The 23264-nt window shown below is 38.5% G+C and overlaps 1 protein-coding gene across 2 annotated transcripts; it reads right to left on the reverse strand.

Moving 5' to 3' along the window:
• Positions 1–13109: 13109 nt before the first annotated feature.
• Positions 13110–22267, reverse strand: SLITRK3 (SLIT and NTRK like family member 3). Of its 2 annotated transcripts, none has more exons than XM_007446420.1 (2): positions 22197–22267; positions 13110–16614 (listed from the first exon to the last, which is right to left on the reverse strand). In XM_007446420.1, exon 2 carries the CDS (start codon positions 16591–16593, stop codon positions 13654–13656), a length of 2940 nt encoding a protein of 979 aa, XP_007446482.1. In that variant the 5' UTR covers positions 16594–16614; positions 22197–22267; the 3' UTR covers positions 13110–13653. The 2 variants fall into 2 exon arrangements, with proteins under 2 accessions (XP_007446482.1, XP_007446481.1); XM_007446419.1 differs by lacking the exon at positions 22197–22267 and adding an exon at positions 21199–21600 and having other exon boundaries at positions 13296–16614.
• Between the last annotated feature and the right edge of the window lie 997 nt (positions 22268–23264).

A 23264-nucleotide genomic window follows, 5' to 3' on the forward strand; every position in this document is an offset into this window, starting at 1 on the left:
GGAATGCCTCTCTCACTGTCACTTGGATAGAAAATTTCTTTGCAGCCTGAAGCAATATTGAAATTCCTTCCTGATGATAATAATGGTGATAATGATGATGATTATAATAATAATAATTTCATAATGGCCATCATTTATTGAACACAGACTATATGGCAACCTTGATCTAAATGTTTTATGTATATTATTGCTAATACTCACATCTTAACAAGTCTAACATGAAACTCATGATTTTCATTCTAAACATGTTTTCAATCCCACCCTCCCTCCAGTCACCTGTCTTAATAAAAGTCACCACCATCTACTCAGTTCTTCAAGCCAGAAGGTGCAAATCATCCTTGATTCTTTCCTTTGCTTCACCACTTATATCTATTAGTAATCTCACCCATCACTTCTAGCTTCAGCATATGTTTCACATCTGCTTTCTTCCTTCTTCACTGCTACCAGATAGTCTAGGTCACCAGTATCTTTAGGCTGGAATGTGGAAAAAAAAATAAAAATGTAAAAGCAACACTATTAAATGCAATATGATATCCTAAGTTGGCTCCTAGAACAGAAAAAAGGGAATTAGTGGGAAAAAAAAAACCTGTTGAAATATAAATAAAGTCTGTAGTTTAGCTAGCAGTGTTGTACCAATTTTTAGTTTTGACAAATGCACCATCAGTATGTGAGATGTTAACGTTAGGGGAGCCTGACTGAATGATACACAGGGAACTCTCTTTACTATCTTTGCAACTTTTCTGTACATCTAAAATTATTGCAAAGAAAAATATTTTTATAAACCAAAACTGTTTTCTTAGCTGCTGTCTAGCCCCCTTCAGTCCAGTCTTCACAGTTGCTAGAGTGATCTTCTAATAATATAAATCATACAACTTAGAGATTTTAAGCAGCTCAAAAAGATTAAAACAACCTGTCCAAGATTATATAGGTATTAATGGCTGAACAGGGATTCTCACCCAGATCTGACAGAATTCAATATCTCGTAAGCATTTTACTACTGGGTTCTCTATGTGAGCCATGAATTCAGCACGTATCACAAAAAAGTCATTGTCTCCCATCTTTGCATATATCCCACTCATGGTGTAAATTCAGTCTGATTCAAAATCCTGAGAAATGTTTATCAGTATCAACTAAACTGATAGGTAGGAGAGTGAGGAAAAGGAAAAGATTTTTTCTGCTTTTCAGCTACAATGCAGTGCCTGAGATTTTTCTCAAGGTATGAGAAAAAGTCTTCCTGAGAGGTTATTACAGTGGTCACAATTGCCTTCACCATGATGGCTTACTGGGATGTACATTCAAAAGGATGCACTATCAAAATGGTCATTAGCAGAGGTCCCACGTTCTGCATATGGAGCTTCAGTCTCCCCTTCCTTATGAAGCAATACCTGGATCATGAAGACATCCTTTAAAGTTTAGCCCCATTCCACATTCTAGAGTGTAATGGGGAACTAAAACTATGTGAAAAAAACTTCAAGGATTTTCAAGCTGTATTATTATAGCCTGCTTATCTTCATATTAGGTCAAGGAGCTCTAATATACCGAGTTCCATTTTCACAGGGGAAAGGCATTTAGCAGTGAGGCCTATTATCTCTGGTTATCTGTGGGATCCTCATTAGACTTAGCTTTCTATTGACCCATAGTAGCTTTAGTGGAGAGACTTGGACAAAAGGATGAGATTGCAAACTACAGTAGTCTTTTCATATCCAGTCATCGCTTCAGCTGTTAATAGCAGGAGGCAGAGGAAATCTAACTCCCTACAGTACTCATTTAACAAAGATTCATAGTTGTTGGATTTTGTTTTTTATATTTTACATTTGTTTTGACATTTTCGCCTTTTAAGATAAGAGCATAGTCCATAATAAAATAATATTGACTCAGAGCAGAATCTACATACCACAGTGATAGGATATCCTCAATTATTTAAAACAAATCTAATCATATCACAATTTCAGAACTATAAGCAATCAAATAAAAAATGCATTTTAATAGGAGGTGCAAAAGGCTTTTTATGTTTCTTAGATATCAGCATTCTATAAAGCGCCAATGAAGTTTACAGTTTGTGAGCATTTTTAAGGCATAAGAAAGCTTTCCCTAGGAGTTATTAATTATTACCATATCTGCCCTCCATATAACATCATGTTTTTACACAGTTAGTTATTCAGAAAAATTCAAGTTGATATGCTTACTAACTTTTACAGTGGGTCAATATATACAACTCAATTTGTATCTCCTGTTCATAGCTTTTGTAAGTTGTATATTAACTTTTTTATATATGATTATAGCATTTTTGTTAATGGAAATAGTAATAAAAGTATGTGGAATATTGGTACACATATCTATACACATGAAGATTTTACTTTAAAATTCTAATATATTAAATAGCCCTAAATATCATGTTTTTATATTTTAATTTTATATAAGCTTACTTTACATTTGAAGAATTCATCTCTACGTCCCTGATTCTATTTAATAAGCAAGATATTCTTATGTTACATCTTTTAAGACATAGTTGACTACGTGCCATTTATTTGCCTTGACAACAGTTTGAAATTCTGCAATTCTTTTGCACAATAACTTCTAAGATACTTGAATTATACTCTAGATGTATTAAAAGATATAAATGTACAATTTAGGGTCATTTTTTTCAAGCACAGCATAAAATGCCAATAAGAATATATAATTTTAATACAAAGTCAAACATCCAAGACTTTGCTTTGGTGCTACACTAAAGCAAGCTAAGGTGTAGCACCACAATAGCAAGCTTCCAGATACCAAAAAAGAACTCTGAATTTCCATAGGTATATCCATAGCTTTAATGAAAATAAATGAAATAAATGTCTGCAAATTATTTTAAAAGCATGTCTTTGTATTTGCCTTACATGTTTATTTTTGGGCTAAATTTACTAAACTAAACTCTCATTGGTTAGTTTATTATATCCTTTGGTAAGATAGAGGAGAATATGATCATAGTAGCATTTCAAGATTTAAACATTAGTAAGAACACAGATGATTTTTTTCTCTTTTTAAAGTTTCACATCACCTAAGTGAAAATGTGGTTAGCTATACATTAATATTTGCATCTTGTAAGATAGAAATACATTTAATATATTCATCATATGATGATCCATGCACTTCTTCATTCATCAGCTAAATTTACATCACCTTTGTCCACAACAGGATTAGAGGCTGAAATATATGAATAGAGATAGTCATATTCTGTCACTCTAAGTGTGAAACCTTGTATATTTGGCTGGTATAGAAAAAATAAAAATTTTAAGTTGCACATCTCTCTAAAGGAAGGTAGTACGTGTAATACTTTTATGTGTGCCCTGTTTTATTTAATACTCTTGGCTGGATTAACTTTCCAATAGAATTTTCAGTAAAGTGGTAGAACCACCAGTTAAGCCATCATAACGAAGAAGACATCAACAAAGTCTATTAAATTATTGCTCTATTTATAAGCATTTAAACAACTGAGCACAAGCTTCACTAATGCCACATCTGCACACTACCAGGCAAACTCCTTTGCTTTGGCTGCTGTTGAGGAAGATAAAACTAAGTTTTAGAACTCCTCCCTCCCTTCCTTCCTTTTCATTATTTTCTCCCCAGAGACATACTCACACTACTCAGTTTCCTCAGTCTTATTTCCTTGAGGTCAGTGTGTAAATTGCTAATAAAGAAATCCAAGAAAAGTATAAGAAGTTATTACATTTCCCATACTGTAGCACTTCTTGCTGCCTCTTCCACACTCCAACCCTTTTCATCTTTTCTCTGGGTTACATACCAAAGGTCTATCAACTTTTGCAAGAATGCATAGACCATACATATTTTAAAACTCCGTTCATTCATTTAGTCAATAAATATTTACATACTGTCTATTGTTATTAAGGCTGTGTGTTAGAAATAATAGGGGAAAAAAGGTAGTACTGTGGCTATGCTAGAAACAAGATAGGATCCATGAAACTCCAAAGTTTGTTCAGAATATATTTTCCATAGCTGTGCAAAATATGATCCTAGACACTGGGCTACAGAAGACCTTGAAGAGAGTCTGTATTTTCAAGTACTTATAATATAATGGAAAAGCCAGAATTCTTTTCAGTCACAGGCAAAGTGACTGAAGGACACTGAGGGTAAAATATTCCAACATATTTTATATAAATCAGCATAGAATAAATAGTGTGCATAAGTGTTTGAGAGAATATCAGAATTTTGTTTACTGTATCAGTAAAGGCCTACTGGATGAAGGAAACTTGAAACTAAATTTTGATGCCCATGAGAGATGTGTATTTTCAGAAAATAAAAGAATAACCACAGTGATTTGTACAAACATGGAAATTAGCAAATTGCATATACTGAAAGATAAAGTATTTGCTTGGATGCAACTAAAGATACTTGCTGGGAACAGTAATTTTCAAAGTGGGGGTTGATGAGTGAGCATATCAGAACTACCTTAGGAGCTTTTTCCAACTGACTACACACTGTCTTCTCTCTCTCTTCATTTTCTACTTGCAATACATATTTGTTTATTATCATTCTGTGATGCCCCTTGCAATGGAAATAAGAGTAGAGCTGTGCATGTTGCAGTTAGGATAGGCAGAGAGTAGTTTGCAGAGAAGTTCCCCAGAATTGATATCTCTACCTGCCCTTCTTTAAGACACAATGATTTATAGAAATGCTAATTTACTTTTTTGAAATGCGGTAGGAGTAGTGAATGTATTATCTCAGAACGGGGTGGCCGTATTTGAATTAACATGGGAAGAGAAGTGATTTATTGTCAAACTTAAGCCTGGTTCAATTAACAAATAAAACATTAGCAGCTAGATTTTATGTATTGTTCAGCATTCCACACTATATCTTACCCCATTTTGAACCTTAAATTTAAATCTTTTTAAAATTTCACCTGTGCAGTGATGCATTATGTAAATTTATTTGATAAAGTTGTTAGTAAATAAAATCCATATATATGTGTGTATATATTATATTTACATATATACAGAATATATATAATAGAATTCGGTTAAGCAATGTTCAGCTATCAGTTATCTACATTTATAAAGAGAGAAGAGTATATGATCCAAATTAAGGAGCAATTTCAATATCATTTATACTGATAAAATTCAAATCATAAATACCAATAAATACCATAATACCAATAGAGAAGAACAATATTATAGATAATGAAAATTGTTTTAAACTACATATATTTGGCTCTGGAATAGTCATAGCTTTGGGATATATTATATGACAAATTATAGTAAATTTTTAATAAATAATTATTTTCTTAAATAAATATTAATAACTGGGTTGTCTTCCTTAAATATATTCTGATATGGGGCAAACGAAAAAGTTATGTTAACATGGCCTCAAAATCAACTGTGGCATAATAAGTTATGTATTATTTGGAAAAACTACTAATTAAAAAAAAAGAGAGGACTTTTATAATTCATTTTACACATCTGTACCATGAACTAAGCTAAATGTCTTAGTTTGCACTGTTGCCTCAATTTACCCTTGTGATTTCTTTTGCATTAAAATTTACTTTTAACACTCCCTAACACCATACACAGAAATAAACTCAAAATGGAGTAAAGATCTAAATGTAAGGCCAGATGCTACAAAACTCTTATAGGGAAACATAGGCAGAACTCTCTTTGGTGTAAATTGCAGCAAGATCTTTTTCAATCCACCTCCAAGAGTAATGAAAATAAAAACAAAAATAAACAAATGGGACCTAATTAAACTTAAAAGCTTTTGCACAGCAAAGGAAACCATAAACAAAATGAAAAGACAACTCTCAGAATGGAAGAAAATATTTGCAAATGAAGCAACTGACAAGGGATTAATCTCCAAAATATACAAACAGCTCATGCAGCTCAATATCAAAAAAACAACTCAATCAAAAAATGGGCAGAAGATCTAAATGGACATTCCTCCAAAGAAGACATACAGATGGCTAAAAAGCACATGAAAAGGTGCTCAACATCACTAATTATTAGAGAAATGCAAATCAAAACTACAATGAGGTATCATCTCACACCAGTCAGAAAAGCCATCATCAAAAAATCTACAAACAATAAATGCTGGAGAGGGTGTGGAGAAAAGGGAACCCTCTTGCACTGTTGGTGGGAAAGTAAATTGGTACAACCACTATGGAGAACAGTATGGAAATTCCTTAAAAAAACTAAAAATACAGCTACCATATGATCCAGCAATCCCACTCCTGGGCATATATCTGGAGAAGACCATAATTCGAAAAGATACATGCACCCCAGTGTTCATTGCAGCACTATTTACAATAGCCAGGACATGGAAGCAACCTAAACGTCCATTGACTGAGAAATAGGTAAAGAAGATGTGGTACATATATACAATGGAATATTACTCAGCCATAAAAATGAACAAAATAATACCATTTGCAGCAACGTGGATGGATCTAGAGTTTGTCATAGTGAGGTCAGTCAGACAAAGAAAGACAAATATATGATATCAGTTATATGTGGTATCTAAAAAAAGGGTACAAATGAACTTATCTACAAAACAAATAGAATTACAGATGTAGGAAACAAACTTATGGTTACTGGGGGTAAGGGAGGGGAGGGATAAATTGGGAGATTGGGATTGACATATACACACAAAAAATTTACTTTTAATTATGTTTGCTTTAGTTACTGTTAAGGGTTGATTTCATGTCCAATGACTATTGTTAACTGATGGAAATTGAAGTGTCTTAGAATCATGCTGGAAGATATAGTGAACCTACTATGGGGTTTAATTGTTCCAAAGATAGGGCTTCCCTGGTGGCGCAGTGGTTGAGAGTCCGCCTGCCGATGCAGGGGACACGTGTTCAAGTCTAGTTCAGACTTTCTCCATTAAGCCTTTATCAAATGGTCTTCAAAAAGGAAAAGCATTTTTCATTTTTTCCCTTGTCTTTCTATTGTCCTTCTTGTTGAGGAAGGTTTACTAAAGGAAAAACTGAGAGATTCATGGGCCTAATTATTCCACAGACAGATTATTGTATCTGTTAACATTTTCTTTACCCACCTCCCTTTTATTACCAGCTGGAAAGATAAAGCATCTAATAAACTGTTAATTAGAAATAAAGGAACGGATTTCACTTTTGAATCCAAATCTTGTGAAGAAGAGCACAAGTAGGTAAAAAAATCCCAACTCAGTTTACATACATATAAAATGTTCAATTTAGATAGACTTTCGGGGTTTCTTTCTTTTCCTTCAAATTACAGTATATGGTTAATAGTTTACATATTGACAGAATTGTTTTGTTTTAAAGTTAGTTATGGCGGGCTAAAAAAAAATAGAGACATTTTAAAATAATTTTTTTACCACAATTCTGTGGGGAAAACAGCCTTAGAATTCCAAGCAGCAATATTTACAGCTGAATAGTCAGAAAGTTTACATTGCAAATAAGGAAAGTCTACTGAAAATATATGGATTCCAGTAGGAAGAGGGCGTCTTAATACAAATATTTTACATTTTAATTTTGATTAAACCAGTATTTTGGATGCCATGTCAAAGACAAAGGGCATTTCAGAGGAGGAAAAGCAAGGCTTTGAGATTTTAAAGATAGGTTCCATATTTTTAAAGCATTTGCTGATTCTCTCGATCTCCAGAAGTGGTTCTAAATTTATTATTTTAGGTTCTGATTTTTTTCACTGGACTTTAAATGATTTCACAATGAAATGAGATACGTTGGATTATTTTCTCAGCTTAAGATACAAGATAAGTGAATTGAACATTTTGTCATCAGGTGCGGGGATTCTCATCATTACCTGATCTTGTCTTGGCACCTAATCTGAGCTCAATGAATGTGCCCTTAGTCACAAGAATATCTTGGTACTGAGTCAGAAACAGAAGTAGAAGCAAGACTGTCAGGAATAGTGAAAGGAATAGGACCAGGAGGGAGAAGAGAACTTCTTTCCTTCACATAATCAAATGACATTTTTGTTTCAGCATCTTTTTTCAAAGCTAACTTTGCCACCCCCAGGTTAGGCAAGTTATGCTTTTGTTTTAAATTCTACCAAAAATCATTATGTAGTCTTTCATCATGCAAATAAACTCTAAACCCTAAAAGTTCCTAGTAAAATGGGTCAAAAGCACAAAAGCCCTGTATTCACATATAATGCAATATTGGTAATGTACCTTTCCTCATCAAAAGAATGTCCTGCTAATTATTACAGTTGAATTAAAATAAAGTACACAGGTTTGTTTGTACTGGTTATTAGCATATTCTTTTTGATGAAACTTGCTTGATTTTGATACATTTGAATACATTGCAAAGTCTATCAGTTCATTATACTACTCATAAACAAGTGGATGAACTGATACATTAAAGAAACATTTAATTAGGTATGCTGGGCCTTTTTGTCACTGGGTGTTAACGAAGAAAGCCTTCTTTTTACTAATGTTCATCTGTCTTTTAATGTTTGAAGATATTGGAGGGTTTGGGTCACACATAATTTATTACAATGCCTTCCTGGCTATATATCTTTAAAGTTCACCACGAGTATTATTTTCTATTAAAATTTAAAAATCACGTGAAAAATCATCTGTATCTGTGCAATAGAGAAGAAACAAGACATATTCTCAAAAATGCATGTATTATTTTCAGGAGCAAATATTATCAGAATTAAAGAAGGTAGTCAAACCATTACCTCTTCACAACTAGCAGCCCCAGTGTACACCTGCTTTCTTATATGAAAAATCTTCCCCTTCAATTCATATAAAATCATACTAGAAGTGATCATCTCTGTTATTAGTACTAGTATTATATATTATAAATGAAGGATGATATTAAAAGTAGTAAAATAGGATGATGAATGTCTTAAATAAGTTCTTCTCTTATATTTACCTTCAAGATTGCACTTTTTCTACATACCTAAATAAATTACAAAGGTCTTAATCAAATTAATAAAGCTGAAATTTTTTTCACCTGCAAAATTTATTCTAGAAATAGAAAAATGAAAAATGTTCAATTGTTTTTCATTTGACTTATGTTGCATATTTATAAGAGATTAGTTTCTTTACTGTGAGGACTTAACTCACAGTTTGACTGAGATGTGTCTCCTATGACTTAAATAATAAAATGAAAAAATTGGAAGATAAAAGACTTTTAAATTCAGAAATAGTAATTGCAGAGTTACTTTTTACATGTGAATATTCGCAAAGTGAAGACTTATAATTTCATCCAGCTTCACTTGGACATAGCTAGACAGAAGCAAGGAAAATAAATGCATAAAACTGAAATTGTTATATGTGAAAGAAAAAAAATCCATAATTTACATGTAAGTATAATCCAGCATAAACTATATACATGTATATACAGTGTATATACATATATATAATAGTACTATATTTATATAAACACACACATGATTGCCCAGTTATACATGTGTTATTGCTATTTCTTTTAAAAGGCATATATAGTATATTTATTAAACAGAATACTTATATAGTGAAATTCGTGATAGTTACTTACGTTCTGTTTACCTGAATTTTCACAGTTGAGGATTTTGAGCTAAGTATGTTATAAATGTCTAAGCTCAAATTCAAATTGCTCAAATGACTTAAGATGAAGTCTTTTTATTGCCATTTCCTCTCATATTATCTTGACTCGTTGCAGTCATGTCTTACATTTTGTGGAGCATTTTGTTACTCATTCCTTTGTCACAGCCATTTTACAAAAATGCAACATTTATTGGCTTAGACAACATAATTGCTAAAGGATAGTACTGTATGAACAATGAATTTACACTAAATGAATCAAAATAATGTGTTGCAATGGTTAATGAAAAATCCTTATGTTCTGCAATTGCATTATCAATTTTCATAATCTAAACAAATATTCTTTGCAGATAACAAGGGTTTAAAACCAATATTCCTAGGTAACAAGAAAAAAAAAAAACTTTTCAAGCTCAATAATTAAACTTTTCTTGTGATCTCTCTCTAAATTTTATTTAAAATATGGTGGTCATCATCCTTATATTTTTTAGTATTTTGCAATTAGATGAAATAATACAGCTTTTTAAATAAAAACATAAAAGCATTCACATAATAATACAGTATAGAAAAATAATGTGTTAAAACTAGTACTGAATCAAACTAATATTTCACTTTCAATTATTTTCTACTCACCATCTCATAGTTAAAGGGATATTACAATACATTTTATTACTTTCAAATATTATTATTATAATTTGTAATAAAATAGCAAAGAATAATAACAAACATCTGTCAGATCTGGGTCTGCTTCAGTTTAATTGACCAGCACTATGAAGTGAATTAGTAATCTACCTTTTTCTTAAAAATAATCATTTTACTGCAGCAAAAACATAGAACAAATCCTAATCATAGGACCTATATTAATACCCATGGTACTTTAAGAAAACATGGTACTTTAAGCTAACTTAAGTATTTCTAATGCACAGCTAAAATAAGTGGCCTAGCCAAGGGGGTAGAAAACTCCATGAAAGCAAAATATTACCTCCTTTGATACAAAATTCCATTTTCATATAAATTTATTTTCACTAAATTAATTTACTCCTATTTCAAGGGTAAAATTTATACCTATATTTCAGACAAGATAGTCTTACTTTCTATATTTAAGAAATAAAATATAAACATTATAATTATCAAATTATATTATAATTTGATATGGTTTATGGACACTCATTTTTCAAATGTCAAAAGCTCTGGGATTGTTAGGAATTGTACTTTAGTCTCATAATATGCCATGTTATGAATGTATGCATAGTTATTAAGGAAATGGTAAGTATCTAGCTTTGCACTTTGAATTTTTATTATGCACATCTTTCTACTATTCATCAAAATATTTGATCAGGAGGAATGGGGACATGATAAATAACTAGCTTAGAGGAACTTCATAAATCTGATATTAAAACACTTAAAGGTTAATACTAACTTTCTGTGCCTCAAAAAAAAAGACTTCAGGTGAAGGATGGAGAGATGATTAGAAAAAACAAGGAAAGTGAGATAACTATGAAAAAGGTGACTTATGGGAAAGTAAAAAGAAAATAAGAAACAAAGAAGAATGACACCTATTTAATAGTGGGTCTGATCCTCTTGCATAAGAAGAGTTGCATTTCAATATTGTATATAGAGAAATAGTGAATCATGTCCATGAGCTTTTCTTCTGAACTAATTCCAAAATATACTTCAAATAATGGAGGACAAAAGGTTTAGTTATAATGTACCAAATGAAATGTAGCCCTGAAAAGTTGCATTTCATATTGATATACTTGTGTTTTTTTTATTATATGCATATCTATGTTATTACCCAAATATAATTAATCAAGAGATATATAAATAGGTTACTCTAGACATTCATGGGTTTTTTTTTAAATACAATGCCTTAGTTTTATATCAGTTATGGAGTTTTAGAAGCCACTAGTTTCCTTTTTTATGGAAAAAATGTGATGTAAGGCATCAGTGACTTGTAGTGAGTTACATTCAAAGCATAATAATAATTTCTACTAAGGGCAACTTGAGGAAACACTAGCAGAGAACACTGGCCTCACTGCATAATTCTGCAGCTACAAGTTCTATGAATCTCTGGAGCTCTGCTGTCCTCTACTGGCCTGATGAGATAAGTGCCTGCCTCAAAGCTCTCGAGTTTCTTTGTATCAGTTTAGTTTCCTCCACAAACAAGATACTGGCACCTTAAAAATCCGATTTTCTTTGGTTTCGCTCACATGTAAATGGATCATAACTTGGATTATTGTCAGGTTAATTTTTCAACATATTTTAGTGTCATACAGAAAGAAACACTCTTTCAGCATCCTGTCTTTTTTCAAGAATGTTTGGGGCCGGTCGCAGTAAGTGGTTGGGAAAAAAAGTAGCTAAAATACAACAGTGACACCAGATCACAGAATTCTGACAAACTGGCTCCATGGCCTTATATTTTTATTGGTTGGTGTGTGTGTGTGTAAGTAATTTTAGTGTACGTTTTTAAAAAGTATAGCAATTTCACTTTCCTTTTCCTTTATTATGTCTTTAACTAACATACAATTCATGGATCCTTGATCATCTCCTCCTAATTAATCCTGTACTTCTTAGCAATATAGTTACTGTGTTTTCTCCCAATTGCATCCTGCCTAGGAAAAATGATGCATCATTGGAGTACTAAGTTTGAAATTCATAATCCAAGAGAAAGAGGTGAACTATATAAATCAGATTATTTTAATGTCCCACTTATATCCTGGTATGGGATGGGCATGATGGGTTATAAGATTTATAAACATCACAGTGCATCAAACTTGTTAATAAACTAGCTTTCTGTATAAGAAGTAAAAGAAAGTTTTTCAAAAAAAAAAAATGGGAGCATGAAAGGCATGGCATAGCTGGAATTTAAGGTTCAAGCTTTGTATCCTCTATATATAATGTATTATGTTTTTCAAAAACTTTTTATTAGGAAAGCTATACCAGACGCATAATCACTATACAATGATTAAACATTACCTTTACAATTTATAATCACTGAAATTACAGAATAAATATATGCACATTTCTTTTGAATCTTTGTGTGTGAGAGAGAAAACATTAAAAGTGCTTCCTGCAAAGCTGTTAGTGATATATACCCAGTTGCTTTTTTATGTTTTTTATATTTTATATATATATGTATATATATGTGTGTATATATATATATATATATATACACATATATATATGAGAAAGTGCAGATGTTCTCCAGAAAATCTTGGCATCAGGATGAAGTGTCACAAAGAAGGTGTTCATACTAGGTGAGTGCCTACGGCTGTTAAACCACCAGGCCTCCACTTCAGTTGGCTCCATCCTGGAAGATGACTTTTCCCAGGGTGGAGGAGAGACGCTGTGAGCTGTACACTAGGGGTGAAGGGAAGGTGAAGCTATGGAGAGGATAGGAATGGATCGGACCCGAACTAATTAGATTAGGGAGTGGGGGGTGTGTTTGTGTGTGTGTGTGTGTGTGTGTGTGTGTGTGTGTGTGTATGTACCTACACCAGAAGGAAGAGGCTGCAGGTGTAAGGACCTATGTGCAGAGATTTGTGATTTCTGTGTGGGTTTGTGTGTAAGAGAAAAACGAGTGGGTGAGAAAGTTCGAGCAAGACCCGCCCCCTCCCTCCCCGCCTTGCAGTTTCCAGGCATGCAGCAAACTGCATTATTAATACATGTACAGAATCTGTGCCATGAGGGCAAGAGGAACGAAAGCCACAAATGTCAATTTGTTTTCCCCCCTCCCTGTCAAAACAAAACTACAACTAAAAACAAAAGTTACTGAAAAGAAAAAGACACATCGAATTTTACTTAATTAGGATCAATACAATGATCCCTAATATACCTTATACATGGCACAGTCAAAGTCTCCAGTTCCAGTATAAAAAAATAATAACATTTGCTGGCAAAAGTCTGCGAAGGCACTTCATTGATTAATGATCTGAGTATGGCCCTTCCTCCGAATCACATCTGAGTGGGGAGAGCATACATCTGTATTTTCTAGTTATCATGCGGTTTCAGTTCTGTTCAGGGCAGGGGAGTTTGTGAGAATGGAGTTATTGGGACAAGTATAAAGGGAGCAAGGGGTATATTTTTTCTTTTTATTTTCTTTTGAAAAAAAAGCACTAATTTATTTTTCTTTTTCTGTTAGAACCTATATGTTGTCTTCTCCAGGACTTCGAGGTAATCCGGCTTGGTTTGAAGTTTGGCCCTTAACTCGAGGTAATCACTTTTTTGGGTTTGGTGGTCTGTGAAGCCCTTTCCAGCCGAGAAAAGAAGGGTTTCTTTGAGCCTGGCGTCCTGCTGTAAGTCTGGGTATTGCATGCCAGGAGGGTGGACGTGCAGTTCCTTTAATTTGGGCACTGTGCCATAGAGACAGTCCACAAACCCCACTGTGCAGGGGGCTGGTGGTGGCCTCTCTCGGTCTAGTAGCGTACTGCTACCACCACAGCCTCCCCCGGGGGGAAACAGCACCACCCCACCATTCTTTTCATGGCGGCGGAACCCAGCCAAGTCTCCCCCAGTTCCTGCAGCTACCCCTGACACCCCACTAGTGGCTGGGTGGTGAGTCTGAGGGTGATGATGATTCATGGTCACTATGGTGTTGAGCTGGGAGCTGGACACTGCCAAGGCCCACTCCTTTTCTTTTTCTAGCAATGTCCGGTAGTTGCTGGGGTTCTCCTTGGGTGTCTCAGCAAACTGCTCACTTCCTAGGAGAACCTCCCCCATTCCTGGGGGTTGTGTCCCAGGAGCCCCGTGTTCTGCATGCCCTGTCTCCTGGACTGATGAAATGGCCACCTCCTCCTCCTCGCGAGGCTTGTAGATGGGGTTATTGCACATCTGAGTAACAGGGTGGGGTATGTACTCATATACATGACCCACAGGAGGGGCCTTCTCTGGGGAAGAAATAGCCGGTCGCCCCCCACCTCCACTTCCACCTCCACCACCTCCACCATCCTCAAAAAGCCGGTGGCATTGCATCTGGATGCCAGCGAGGTCCACGCCTTCCTGCCGCTTGCTTCTAAAGGGCAGCTTCTTCCGGCGCCGGCGGAGGACATAGGCAAAGAGGCCTGCCGCAACGAAGACTGCTGAAAAAAACAGAACCAGCAGGCTGAGAATCAACACAGAAAGTGGCACAGGACCCCCAGGGGGAGAGAATTCATAAGGTGATGCACTCGTTGGCCCCCCAGCAAGATGAGAATCTCCAGGCTGAGCTGGGGATGCTCCAGCTGGCGTGATGTGCAGCATCTCTGGGCAGAGAACCTCCAGCTCGATAGTGCGCACGTCACGGTGGGTGAGGTTCTCAGGGCTCCTGCACAGGACATCACCCACCACACTGACTGAGCTGATGGTTTCGATCCACTGTTTGAAGGGAACCAGGTCACAGGTACAGTCCCAAGGATTCTCATTGAGGTCTATCTGGACAATGGCGTTCAAGTGTTCTAGGACACCAGCCACGGGAAGGTAGAGGAAGTAGTTCTTCCTCAGGTTGAGCCGAGCCAGAGACGTGCCTGCAAAGGCATCTGTTGGCAGGGTTCTCAGCAAGTTATTGTTGAGGAATAGCAGCTTCAAGTTGGGCATGAGGCTGAAGGCTGCAGGCTGGATTTCCCGGATGACATTGAACTCAAAATACAAGTAGTGTAGGCTCTGTAGGCCTCGGAACATGCCTGGTGTCAGCTTCTCGATATCGTTGCCATTGAGAAAGAGGCTCTTTAGGTTAGGCAGGTTGATGAAAGCCCCATCCTGGACGTAAGAAATACGATTATTCCCTAGATGTAAGAGATCCAAGGAAGAGAAATTCCAAAAATCAGAACGGTATATTTTCTGAATCAGATTACTACTCAGATACAGTTTCTTAGCATTCAGTGGCCTTGGAAGAAGTTCAGAAATGTTATTAAATCCTCGCTCTTTGCAGTTGACAGTCAAGCCAAGGTCATTGATGTGCAAATTACAGGTACACCCAGTAGGGCATATAATGGGAATGGGTGGTCTGGTCTGGTAAGGAGCAATGGGAGGTTGGTTTGGACCAGGGTATAAAGCTTGGGATGTGGAGGGTGGCCTTGGTGTTCGAGATTGTTTGGTGGGTTTCGGCTGTTTATTTGAGGACTTGTATTCAACAGAAGAAGCAGTAAAATGGACAGAGGACAGCATTGAGGAAGGCTTAGTTGGCCATGCATTCTCCTTGCTTGATGACAAGTGGGGAATCCCCAAACTAGCCTCCACCTCAGAGTCGGACAACAAGGGACAGAGTTCTGTCTTCCTGATTTCTCGCAGGTCCTTTCCATGGAAATGGAAAGGAGTCTCGCAGGTGATGTCTCCCACCAGGGCAGTGTAAGGAATGCGTTCCAGCCAACTCTTCAACTGCACAATTTCACATGTACAGTTCCAGGGATTTTCTTCCAGCTGGAGCTCCATCAGGCTTCTGCCAATGTGATCTAGCATTCCTCGGTAAAAAAGAACTTTTAACCTGTTTCCACGTAGGTCCAAGTGGGTTAAGGAGACAGCCTTAAATAAATTGGTTGGAAGCATGGGGATGAGATTATCATTTAAAATCAGAACTCTCAGTTTACTTAGGTTCCGAAATGCCCCACTCTCAATACGTTTAATGACATTGTAATCTGCCTGCAGATATTCCAGACTTTCCAAGCCAAGGAAGGTGTCATTTCTGAAGATGTCTAGTTTGTTCTCGTGTAGATATAGCCTCTTTAAAATCTTAAGACCATTGAAAGCTCCTGTTTGAATGTCCTGCAATGCATTGTTCCCAAGGTTAATGGACACAGCATTATTCAAATGAAGAAAACTGTTGGTGTACAATTTCCTCATTGAATTCCTCTGCAGATATAGTTTAAAAGGTCTTGACCAGAACTCAGCAATCTGACTAATATTTGTAAATCCTTTGCTGTCACAATGTATATGAAAGAGGCTTTCTTTCACTTCACAGTAGCATGGATCAAAACAGGGCTCATCTATTTCCTCCGAGTCCTCTATCAGGGGAATCGGGGTAGTCCATCCTAAAGCAATTGTGCTTAGAAGAATTATCCACAACATCCTCCCTCTGTGGAGCAGCTCAGCTATAGAAGGTTTCATCGTTCACGGTTGATTACAAAACTGCAACAGAAATAAAGATGCAGATTTTTAGCTTTTAGTCATATGCTCTATTCTAATTGTCTCATACATGTGGAGCTTTTTAAGAGTGATATAAAAACTTTAGTAATTGTTGAACTGACACTCAAAATAACCTATCAACATGCTTTATATGTCCTATATCTTAAAATTAGGAGATGAAATATTGTACCATGCGATGACATTTTCCTGAATCAAGCCATATTTGGTAAAGGGCACATCATGAAATCAAAAGCAGCTTTCATTGCTTCTTATAGCAAGCAAGGAAACTGCATACAGTGATTCCTTTTAGGGGTAGGCAGATTCAGTAATAATGGCAATCATTTGGCCATTACACCTGTTTGCCTGTTAAAAATCATATTGATATCAGAGGTGCCATTGATATCAGAGGTGCCTGTTATGGATCTGATTGAAACTCTGATGGAAGAAAGTGTTCTTTAAGCTATGGGTTTCTATTCATAAAAAGACATGACATACCCCAAAGTTATTAAAGAGTATGATAAATTATGAGCCCATTGACCAATATCAGATGTTGAGATGTATAAGATGATTGGTATCTCAGGAAAAGCTAAGATTTCTCTTAAGAAATGAGCACAATATGCTTAATTATAGTGCATGCTCAGTAACACACTATACCCTAACCCCTTTTGCCCAAGAAGATCATTAACATCTCCTTTAATTAAATGATTTCTACATATGTGTATCATTTTGGCCGTTTAAATCCCTTAGGAGTGATTAGCCTTTCTAAAGAACAAGCCCATGCAATTGTCAGATCTAAAGATAGTGACAGCTAAAGGATGCTGAGCCTGGGAGTGGCTGTATTAAAACACTTTCAGAGCTTAGTTTGGAATGTATATCTGTGCCTTTGAGATCAACTGAGGAACCCTGCAAAAAGATGGAATGGCAGGTGGTGGCTAGAGGAGATTTGGGTAGTTAAAGGCAAGAAAGAGTGGAAACCTGGATTCTTACCTGCTGAGAGATGATCTATCACATGAAATACATTTCAAAGAAAGACATCGTTCTTTTCCCATCAGAAGAAACAAATACAGTGCACTATTCTAATAATACAGAGCCTTCCTCTTTGGCTCTCTTTCCTTGCCTAATATCAGTATATGAAAATATGTACATAAATAAATTATAATAATACAGTTTTATTAGATTGCCCTTTCTGAGTCACTGAAATAGCAGTCAAAATTGAATTGTTTTTAATAAAAATAAACGAATTTTTAGCATATATTTTCTCTCCACACAGATGCATCCATTAAGGAAATTTTTGTCAACCCTCTAACTTAAAACACAATGGTATAATTTACAGAGAGAGTGAAAAGAATAAATCTCCTCACTCAACTTGCATATGATGTACACAGCTGTAAGGAAAGGAGAACCCATAAGAAAGCAAAGAGAAATTTGCCTCAGGCATGCAATACTCAATTTTTGGAAACAATTCAATGAAAGAAGAGAGAAGGCAGATGAGGCTACATTGCAGTATCAGTTAGTCTTCCCCGTATCCCTCTTAAAATATTACAATCTACTTAAGTTATTTCCTTTTCACCATTCTTTTTTTTAAATGCTTTTTCTTGGTTTTGAGATCCTTGAGGTTTAGACAAGAAAGGCTCCAGATGCCTTTGACTTACCTATTTTGCAGGAGTTTTTTTTTTTTTTTTTAGCATTGAACATCGGGGGAGGAAAAAAAAGAAAAAGCTTGAGTTTAAGGATTCTCTCCCTCCCTCTCCCTTCCTTTTGCTGAAGCTGAATGCGAGGGGGCTGGGGGGTTGTGGGGGGGGAACCAAGGGAAAAAAATAAAAGGCAGCAAGCTTGAGACGTGCTGGGAATGCAATGGGCCTTTCAATGGGTTTCTTTAGAATGCAGAACTGCCGCTTGGAACACTCAATAGAGGAGGGAGAAGGGGCTGCTGCAGGCTTCCAGCTTCGCTGCCGCCGCTGCTGCTGCCACCGCCGTAGCTTCTCTTCCTGGGTACCGGCAGCACATCATTGGGCATCCTTGGAAGGAGGGCGGGAGGAAGGCAGGGAGGAAGGCAGGCTCAATCAAGGTGCAGAATCTTGGACTTCTCTTGCGCTGGATTTTTTTTTTTTTTTTTTTTTTTTTTTTTTTTTTATATGTGCTGTAACCCTGGATCCGGCTTTCCACGTCACCAAAATGAGCTCCAAGAAGGGGAGCGCGCTTAGCATGGGGTCGGGCGCGAGCACTAGGAAGCCGTGACTATACAGTTTGTGTGCGAGTGTGTGTGTGTTTGTTTAAGGGGAGAGAAAAGAAGTGAAGGGGTCGAGATGACAAATTGTCAGAATAAAACAAGAAGAAAGAAGAGATCAAGGGGAAACGTTCCTTTGGTTGGGACTGGGGGAGGGGTGTAGGCATTTTTTAATTTTTAATTTATTTTAACTCTAAGGGAAACCATTGCCTGACTAGTTTGCTCCTCTAGTTCACAAAATCTCCACTCTCTAGTGTAGAGAGTTTGAAAAGTAAGACTCTCCTTCGGAATTATCCTTTTCACATCACACACTTCCCTCCAAAGACTGGAATAAAGGGAAATTCAGGTCTCCATAGCAGAAGACCTGAATCTAGCTGATTCTGCTTGAGTGTCCTGAGTAAGAGCTCAGGCAGCCTGAGCGACTTGGACCGAGTCTCTCCTGCATTTTGCTTCGATCTCTTTGCACCAGGAATCCTTTTGTTGTGCTGCAGCTCAAAGCCTTCGATTTCCCCTGGATTCAACAGCTATGTGTTTGCTGCCACCTCTTTAAAATCAGAGACAAACCAATGCTCTGGAAGGATACGCAGACCACTTGGGTAACAATGACACATTTCACTTCTTACACCGGGAAAGACCTCGCGGGGATAGGGGGCAGCATTTCAGGGTTTAGATTCTTTCTTTTCTTTCTTACCACCCCCTCCGTCCCCCCAAATATTTCTCCGTGATATTTTCGGCCAGGGGATGGTAGAGAGTCCTGAGGGTGGGGATGATTGAGGGAAGACGTTTCAGTGAAGAGGAGCCACCAGACCACAGCTCACAAGAATCCTCTAAGAGGAGTTTTTAAAGGCTCACCTGATGGTTCTACAGTCCTACCTGCTGGCAGGAAATGCACGTTAGTAGAGAAGCTGGAGAGAGGCAAGTGTGCAGCAAAGGAATCTCGTCAGCGGGAACTGTGCCTCCACAATGTCGCCCTCCAGCCCCGCAACACACGCCAATCCTGTCACCAACTCATGGGGAAGGGAGGGACTTTCTGGTCACTAAAGAACTGGACTCACTTGCCCAAGGGCTCAAAGTTAGACCGTAGAGCTGATTGTTTCTTAAAGCGCTTTTTACAAAACCCAACTTATGTATCAGTTTCTTACCATTCTAAATATATATAAATCACCTAACTCAACAAAACGTTACTTAAGAGTCAGTCATCGGATATTTGCATGGTATCTTGTATTAGAAATGACCACACCTGAGTCTGCCACTTCACAGTAGCTGTCACAGACTAAGTAAGCAGGCCGGCAGGATTCTCTAACATTCCACACCCTTAACATTCCAGACTCACCCTATTTCTCCGGGTCTCAACCGAGAAGCAGACCAACACTAATAGTCTGAGCTCAGAACGAGAGCAGTCCCTTCTCCTTCACCATCTGCCCCCCCCACCGGCCCCCACACACCTCCTTCTGTACCCAACGTGCAGAGACAGTGACTGTTTCAGGGATCTTATCGGAACCCAAGATGCCATGGAATCGATGCGTAACCGGGAGGCTTCCCAGTGACAGTAAATGGCCCCCTTGGCAATCATTCTCTGTTCTCTCTTGAACTACAACCCCCTAAGTTCTTGATCTGGGACATGTCCAAAAGGCTATTACACCATTTTCCTTTCCTTTATTGCAGTGTAGGGTGTCTAAGCTATAGGAAGAGCTCTAAAAGTTAGGGGATGAAGGGCTCTGGAGCCCGGATTTCGACCGCTTTCGGCTGCGAGCGCCCGTGCATCATTTGTTTGTCCACAGGGAGGACAAGAAGCTCTTTCTCCCCATTGTACCCCCTCCCACCTCCCCCTCCGCTTTGCTGGATCTCCGAGCCCACTAATCTCTCCATATCTAAGATTAAATATTCCAATATGGAAGCAAAATGATCTTCCCTAGAACAAATAATTAAAATGCTGCATCATTCATTTTCTGAAAAGCCCTGAGCCTTCCAGAGGTCCTTTTCTAATCTATCGCCGGGCGAAACGCACAATGGGTCTGTTTAGAAATGGAAAATGATTAAAAGCTCAAGCCATTTTCCTTCTTTACAACACGAGCGATCCGCTGGGGGAGGGGCCCTTCGCTCCACCACCTGGCCTATTTATTGGAGTTACTTACTATTTACTCCCCCAAGAAAAGGGGTCCGAGGGTATGTTAGTCTCCAGTACCACTCACTCTATCATCGTCCTTACAGCTAAATATCCAGTTCAAAAATACAACCCTCTAGCACCTGTGAGCTTTTAGAAGCCACCGCGGCCAAGCTATATGCTCTACAAAGAACATCCTTACACGCGAGAATACTGGTTTCAATTAGGCAAAGTAGGAAAGGATGACGGTGAGTACCTATCCGTGCAGAGCGCTCTCGATCTCCGAGGTTTACTCCGAGGGGCTTCCCAGCGAGAGGTGCAAACTCTCTGGGAGGCTGAATTGTATCCATCATGCAGTAGCCTGCAGTTTCTCCTCCTCAGGCACCAACTTTCAGAAAGGCCACCAAATCACGCTTGTAATCCTTTTAAGTGCTTCCACCTTTGCGACTTGCAGGGAAATGGTCGCTGCATACCAATGTGAAAGCCGGGCGCACACCTAGCGCGGCAGTGCCAGTGACAGGCAGCTCCAGACCGCAGCTCTACGTACCCTCGATGGCAGGCAGTGAGTGTCCCAGGACTGGGCTCTTTGTTTTCAGATCTCGGTGCTCTCGATTCAGTGGCGAGCTTCGCGGTCCCCGAGAGCCCTGGCTCGGTCTCTCTTTTTTTTTTTTTTTTTTTCTCTCTCTCGCTTCCTGAAAGGTTGTCACTCACAGCGCAATCCCTTCGCGAGGCCTCCTTCCTTAGGAAGAGCTGGGACTAGACCTTGCCTTCTCCGGGTGTCTTTGCTCTTGACCCTTTGAGTAGGTGGGAGTGGGGTTGGGGCTGTGTAGATGAGAGAAGAGGGTGGGAAGGAGGCTGGAAGGGGGTGACCGGATCCCAGATCCCAGCATTGACCAGACAGCGAAGGTGGTGGCGGTGGGGGGCGGGGGGCGGAGGAGAGAAAAGCAGAGACGGGATATGAATACCACAGTACGGCTGTACACACCAAATTCGACTTGAATTTGGGGGATCTCCGGCAAAGCACCAAGGTGAAGCGATCCGGTTGGCAGAGAGTGAGCCCCCTGACAGCTCACCATTCAAGCACCCTCACTTCTGGAGCGGGGGGCGGGGGTGTGGGGGAGCGGGGAGGAGACCGCGGAACGTTTCAGGCGAAGGAGACGCTCTCGGCAGCGGCATCATTTAAGACTGACCTGCTTTAAAAGTGCCACTTTAATGGCCTAGGAAATAACTAAAATCGGATTACACGTTACTTACCAACGTCTGCACCCAAACTGGGAGCGCCAGGTCGGGTGTTAGGAGGCAATATACCAAACGCCTGGCTGGAACCCGAATGCAAATCCATCAGCCGTCCCCAAATCGCGCAGAGAGGGAGCGGCGCTCGGGAGCCCCAGATCAGCCCATCGCCGGAGCCTCAGCCAGCTTGTTCCCCCAGCACCCCCCGGCTCCTCCTCCGCTCCAACTGTGTAAATCAGCCGCCGCAGTCCGCTCGCCGCGCATCGCAGGCAAATCCCTGCTTAGGAAGCAAGTGATATTCATCCTCTCTCTCTCTTTGCCTCTCCCTCTCCCTCTCCTTCTCTCTGTCTCTGTCTCTGTCTCTGTCTCTGTCTCTGTCTCTCTCGGTCACAATCTGCCAGCTCTACAAAGAAAACCCCCGTAAATTTGAGTGACAGGAAGTTAGCATTCTGTATCTGTGGATTGATTTTAACTTTTATTTGCAAATGAGAGATGGCTGTTTGGCAAATTACAGCCCAGGCCTGAGGGGTTGGGGGTGATCCAATTAATAGCATCTGACCTGTGTCAGTGGGCTGTATCGCTAAACGCCTCCTAGAAGCAGTTTCCAAGCTATTTGCAGTAGCCTCCCACCTTCATGATACATAGGTGACAGTTTGAAAGTACTCGTATTTCCTCATCTGTTTACACCTGCTAAGAGGGAGGAAAAAACTGCGGGGTGAAGGGAGGTGGGGACATTTGATGGAGATATGCTGGGTAGTAGTGACAACTTAAATAAGGACACTTGAACAATTGTTGCACCTGTGTGAAAGTATTATTGCAACATTCTATACCAACTGGAGGCGACCATTACCCCCACTGCAGAATACTAACGCAAGTCACTTAGTGCTCCATTCAATCTGCAGTGTAAACCAACGCAGTTCTTTTTAATAGATCCCGTTCATCAGAGACTGGTGTTGGAGAGAAGGCAGTCTTCCACTAGCTCCCAAACTGAATAGGAGGTAGTCTGGGGAATCATCTCTGTCTCTTACCATTCCCTCCTGAAGTGAATGCAATAAATTGTCCAAGGCAAGGGAAGTTGTGTAGCTATTA

This window comes from Lipotes vexillifer, unplaced genomic scaffold (genome assembly GCF_000442215.2).
Source record: "Lipotes vexillifer unplaced genomic scaffold, Lipotes_vexillifer_v1.1 scaffold763, whole genome shotgun sequence".
In the NCBI taxonomy this organism is placed as follows: Eukaryota; Metazoa; Chordata; class Mammalia; order Artiodactyla; family Lipotidae; genus Lipotes; species Lipotes vexillifer.

Excerpts from the sequence above, each read along its gene's own strand:
- SLITRK3 (XM_007446420.1), bottom strand. The coding sequence starts at position 16,593 with ATGAAACCTTCTATAGCTGAGCTGCTCCACAGAGGGAGGATGTTGTGG.